General features: G+C 40.9%; 1 protein-coding gene across 1 annotated transcript; it reads right to left on the reverse strand.

The window, feature by feature from the left end:
- gpr119 (G protein-coupled receptor 119) lies at positions 1 to 3099 on the reverse strand. The gene is made up of 2 exons (XM_085364104.1): positions 2595 to 3099; positions 1 to 686 (listed from the first exon to the last, which is right to left on the reverse strand). Exons 1-2 carry the CDS (start codon positions 3097 to 3099, stop codon positions 1 to 3), a joined length of 1191 nt encoding a protein of 396 aa, XP_085220230.1.
- Positions 3100 to 6058: the final 2959 nt, after the last annotated feature.

Genomic DNA, 6058 nt, shown 5'->3' on the forward strand with positions numbered 1-6058 from the left:
TCACAGACTTGTTGTGGCCGTTTGTGGTCCTGCATGAGCTTCATCATTGGTGATTGGTTGCAAGAGTGCAGGGTTTAGTGTGTCTCTTCTAGAAGCAGAGGCTTGAGTCTGCACATTTGGTTGTGGGTCGCCTCTCTCTGTGACAGTTGCTCTGGCTGCCAATGAGCTGCCTGTAATGCAGGAAAACATGGCTACCAACTGCAGCCGCACTTCCCTTTGCCAAATGGCATACACTATAGGGTTGATTAGTGAGTTGGAGAGTCCCAGCAGCCATATATGATTCTCAATCACAGCTTTGAGAGCACAGCTTTTACAAAGAATGTGCACTATGGACACCACAAAGAAGGGGCACCAGAGGACTAAGAAGCAGCCCACGAGCACCGCCACCGTCCTCAGGGCCTTGACGTGACTCCAGTAACTGATCCTCAGATATGAATGGTGAGGCTGATGCTGGCTATGTTGCCTGTGGTGGTCACCGTTCCAGGAGCTTGCTTGCCTGACACGGCAGATCTGCTTCTGGTGGTTGCTGGCGATCTTCAGGATATCCAGGTAGATGTAGATGAAGATGGCGAGCACTGGGAAAAAGACGACGCTGAGGAAAATGACGATGGCCACATTGTGAATCACAGAGAAGAAGGCACAGAAGCCATCATAGCTTGATTCCACCTGCAGCTGCCGCACCATAACTGAGGACAAGAGGACATGAGGTGTTTTTTTAATATATTCTTTATATATTGATATGCTCAGATTACAAATCAAACAATGCAAAAACTTCATACATTTTAGAAATAACAAGGTGACTGTAATAACTCATTTCCTTTCTTTTTATAGTATTGCAGCGTATCTTGACCCTGGAGACAACACTACACTGGCTCCAAGAAAATAGTGACTGTTTTGAAGGGAAAAATATATGTGCAGTACAATGAGTCTGCACTTTTTCTATGAAAAAGTATCCTCTATAAAAATACTTCAACCCTGCATTGCCTACATTTGTTGAGTCTTTTTTTTTCTCCCTTTAACAGCACATAATTGCATTTCTTGGTGCATTACCTCCAAACGTAGGCCGGCTGAATGTAATGCAATAGAATGTAAAAGCCTTTGGCAGGGTTTTGCATCACATTAACTTTGTGTATTTGCATCAGGTTGATTGATCTGGCCAGTACAAACCCTTACATGCAGGTCCGCACCAGCCAGGGCCTTAATTAGGCATTCATCTAATTGGTATTCCTTAAGCTATCTGTTCAAAACAACACTAGCAGTGTTAAAAGATGGGTAGAAAAACAGTATTTAAGGGCTCATACTAAAAAATTAGGTACTTAGCACCGCACCAGGAGAACAAACAACCAGGTCACAAGCCAGTGTAATCCCAGTGCCGATCCCATGCCAGGGTAAATGTGGAGGGTTGTGTCAGGAAGAGCATCGGGCATAAGATCTTGGTCAAATCAAGCATGCAAATCATTCAGAATGAGATTTCCACAAATCGGTCAGGACTTGGATTAATAACTGCCTCTGGTGCTGTTGTGTGTGCAGGAGACCAGGTGAATTAGAAGCAAAGAGAGTGGTGGAAAAAAGAAAGTAAAAGGCTTAAATGAGTTGAGACTTGACCTCAAGGAAGGAAAAAAATGGCTTCCATTGATTCTCTGGAGAGATTCATCAAGCTGCAAAGGACGTGTAACAGGTTAGTGTGGTTAAGAATAGAGATAAACTTGCTAACAAGTAAAGAGAGTGTGTTGAGAAAATAGAAGGCTCGTTTCTGATGAATGAAAGAGTGGATGATGGATGGAGGAGTTAATGAATCAGGAAGTGCAAAGGACTGCTAAGGAGAAATTCTGGGAAGAGAAGGTGGTAAGGAAAGGTCAGTGGTGCAGGAGGAAAGGAGGAGGAGGCTTCAGAGGAGGCTCATGGATGTAGTGATGGAGGACATTCAGAGAGATGATCCACTGTGGCGACCATAAAGGCCCGAAGAAGAAGAAGACACGAGGAGAACATGCAGAAACAAAAGCTTGGACTGAGAGTTTCATATTAAGCAGTGACATCAGTTTTTGTTGCTTTTGCAGTTTAGATGAATGGAACACTTGCAAGAGGCCACTTATTAGATTTGCCATTGGAGAGGAATGAAACAATGGAGTTACATGATCTGTCTCACTGGACTGCAGCTGTTCAAATTTTACCGTGCATGCTTGTAGGCCTCTCATTACGGGAGTAAAACACCCTGAATACTCATATGATAGAAACGTATCGGTCAAAAGGAAGCCACACTCAAAAGTGCACACAGGCAATCTCAATGTGATCTGCAACATCCTGAAAAAGCCTTCCTCGAGGACTCTCGAGGTGAATACAAAGTAAATTTGTGATTTGTGTTTCTCATCCGTAAAGTCCAGTGGTATATAATTTGAACTTACAGTTTTGGAGCAGTGACTAAATCTGGGCCTTTTCTTTTCCAGGTAGAAATTTCAAAGAGGAGCATTTGAACTCTTAGGTCAAATCCAGAGTCTAAACCTTGTATAGCCCCTTCTTACATATGCCTTTAGATTACATAAAAGCACAGTCCTCTGCATATTTCAACACACTGATTGATCATTTCTGTTTCTCACCTGGCATGAATCCCATGGTGAGTGAAATGATCCACAGAACCAGCAAGGCTCCAGCTGCCGTCCCCTTCCCAGACAGCAGCGAGTATCGCAGGGGTATCTTGATGGCAGCATAGCGGTCCAGTGAGATGAGAAACATGGACATGATGGATGCTATGCAGGGTGATATCACAAATGCCATTCGCAGCAGGCAGCGGGTCTTGTCCTGGCCAGTGGAAGGCGTAGTGTTTGAGGGACGATCAGCAAGACTGACATTCCTGCTGAGGTCTTCTGTGGCCAGGCCAGTGATGGCTACGCCAACCAGACTGTCAGCGAGTGCCAAGTTGAGGACAAAGCACCAGCTCTGGCTACACTTCTTGAGGAGTAGCTTAAGTAAAGCAGCTGCCACGAGCAGGTTTGTGGAGATGATGAGGGAAGAGGCGACGCTGAGCATCATACCCATCACCCAAGGGGAGTGGCCAAAGGAGGTCACTGTGGGTTGGTTGGAGCCTATGTTGTCAGGAGTCATCCTAAAAGGCGCTAAGACGTATGCTTGTCCGGTTAAATTCACAAAGCCAGTGTATAGCTGCAATGGGCCAATATTGTTGTGATCACAATCAGAGATTTAACTCTTACAGTCATTGTACGTCAAAACACAAAACGTGAATCTAGCAAAAAAAAAAAAAAAATTCGCAAAGATCCTTAAAAACAAGTTTTGAACTTTTTTTAGGCTGTTTAACGTACCAAATGAAACATCAGATATCACAGTACTCAGTCCAGTGGCTAAAAATGTGACTAAACTGAAGAAGCGTGCGTTCAATCACCGCAAGCAGAAGAATCTTCTCAACAATTCCCCATTAAATGAATCTAGCTTGCAGTAAAGAACTTTAAGAGAGTTAGCTTGTTCTGAAAAGCATCCATTGGATCTCGGCAAACTCGGCTGTATCCTTAAAATCCTTTCAACTAATGGAAGGAGGACAGAAATGCAACAATATCAGCAGGTCTCTCTTATCCCCTCCCCTCTCACACACAGTCTGCAGACACACACACACACCATCGTAGAGAGCACATATATCCCCTTCACTGCTCATCCGCTGCTGCTGTTGCCTCTTTGTGGTTGAACCTTGTCCCAGCTTTCCCCTCTTCTCTCATTCTCTCTCTTCCATGCCGGAAGATTCCTACTTTCATAATCACTTTATTGTATTTATCATCTTTAATCGAGAGGGTTGTTTTTTTTAACTAGGGCAGGTTAGCACTAAAGCTTCCTTTTAGGGAAGACATAAATCATTTACAGTGGGTGAGTAACTAATAATAGTAAACCACCAAATAAGATTTAGCTTTTTAGTTCGACTGTGAGAAACATGTAAGAAGAGGCTGTGTAATACAGTCTTTTAACTCAACTTTAAACTATATATATCACTATTTATAGCAAAAAACAACTAAAGGAAAAACACACATCCTAGTAACTGTGCTTTCCCACCTTATCGCTACTTGTGAAGCACATTTGTCAAAGCTAAGCTTTAAAACTTCTGTACTTCTGTAAATTTGTTGGCTCGGGTATTAGTACTATTGCTCACTATTACTTGTGGTTATTGGAGGAGTGGAGCCAGACTTGGTGCCAACCTAAATAACTAATACAATGGAATTAAATTAAATGCTCAATCACTTGCCAAAAGCAGAGAGTTTCTAAGACTTGGTTTCATACAGATGTTCTCTGCCTATGACTTCCAAACATGAACAAGAGGAACACACATTACTGGTTGTTGCACATATTTTTGGCACTGCCCTCTGGTGACAGCAAACAGCTACATTTTGTAGCACATGCCGGAACTGGAGTTACATCAAATAACTATTATTTTGCTACAGCGCTTTTTCAGAAACAAAATCTTAAAGTATGGAAACTTTTCATGGGTGGAAAAGAAAACATTTATTGGGGCATCTACCAGACAAATTTTGGGCTTAACATCTGTAAATCAGTGTAGATAATTTTGACAATATTGAGGGAAAAATGAGGTGCAAAAAACAAAAACAAGGTTGGGGTTTTTTTGGCAGAGGAAACGAGCTTCCACCTAAAACAGACCCTTAAAAGTTCCCATAAATTTGAACAATTTAACTGTAACTATAGATATCATAGGTATGTAAAAATGCTAATATTCCTAACATATTTATAATGAAACTTTCTACCACATAAAATGGTAAATATCTTTCCTATTTTAATAAATGAATGTGTTGTTTTGCTGAGCACCTGGGGTGTTTTTCCCTTTTGGTGATAGTGTTACAGAGAGTAAAAGGATGCACATGTGGAAATTAACTGTGAGCAACATTAATAAAACAAAACAAACCACATAAAGTAGATATTTACTTTTCAGTTAAAATGTAAGCAAAACAATGGTTTGGATTATGTTGATTCATCCAGTTTGCTCCTCCATAAAAAAGCCAGCAGCATACATTATATTACATTTCAGAGTACTGTGATAGCATATTATCACCACATGTATCCAAGCAAATTTTGCCCTGTGGACTGCAGGTTTATTGTTTGAGTGTCCAGAAGTGCAATAACACGGGGACGTGTGACAGCGGAGCTGAAAAGAGACACATTTTCAGACTTTTGTGTTAAGAATTAAGCTGTTGTTTTTTTCTGTTGATCATTACCTGTGACGCGGTAACATTAAAAGCAGAAGCAGCTAATGTGCAGTGCTGAATGGGCTTAGTTGAACTCCAACCCTGCTGGCTAGCATCCTATTTTGGCTCCAGAGTCCCCAGGAGAGACATCTGGCTTGATGGGACAATTTTCCACTTGGATTCACACACAAATAGATCAGACTAATGATGCTTTCTCTCTGCACACACTTCAAACAGTACCTGGCATCACACCAGCTTCTAAAACCTGCAAATGGCAGCTATATCCAGCTGAAGAAAAATATCACTATAATGCGATCAAATCTTATCAAAATATGGTAATGATTAGCTTCATAGTCTGTTTACCTGTTACCCATGCTTAATGTGTAACAGGCTTCATGTTTTTAATAAAGTACTGCCAAAAAGGCACATTTCCTTAATGATTATTATTATTTTTAAATATATTAACGTTAGATTTTATATATTTCAGCTGTGTTTAATCAAAGTTATTGCTGCATGTTTATTGAGGGTGCAGAATCATATTTTTGAGTGTAGAAGTGTAGAAGTTATCACTTTTAAGTTTGCAGCTGAGTTCAGTGTGACTCACATATATATACATATATATATAAAAGTCTACATTTTCAGATGTGCTGATGAGAGTTTTCATTAAATAATGCTTCATTTTTCACAATGCAGTGATTTTGAAAGCAGGCACTGTACGCATTAAAAGTTCTGGAGACGAGAGGTGTAAGTGACTCAGCTGCAGACTTGCAGTTAGCATCAGAATTTGCAGGAGCTTTTAGATATATAGAAAGACTGGATAGAAAGGTTCAGTGTACAATGATATGTCCAAATCACATTCATTAGTC

This window comes from Diplotaxodon limnothrissa, linkage group LG10 (genome assembly GCF_057381915.1).
Source record: "Diplotaxodon limnothrissa isolate DT_005_m linkage group LG10, D_limnothrissa_male_GT1.1, whole genome shotgun sequence".
NCBI classification, from domain to species: domain Eukaryota; kingdom Metazoa; phylum Chordata; class Actinopteri; order Cichliformes; family Cichlidae; genus Diplotaxodon; species Diplotaxodon limnothrissa.

What these genes read in the sequence shown, in the direction of transcription:
- gpr119 (XM_085364104.1), bottom strand. Translation starts at nt 3,099, where the DNA reads ATGACTCCTGACAACATAGGCTCCAACCAACCCACAGTGACCTCCTTT. An exon ending in CACCATGGGATTCATGCCAG is followed by an intron (nt 687 to 2,594) that starts GTGAGAAACAGA and finishes TCTTGTCCTCAG; the next exon opens with TTATGGTGCGGCAGCTGCAG.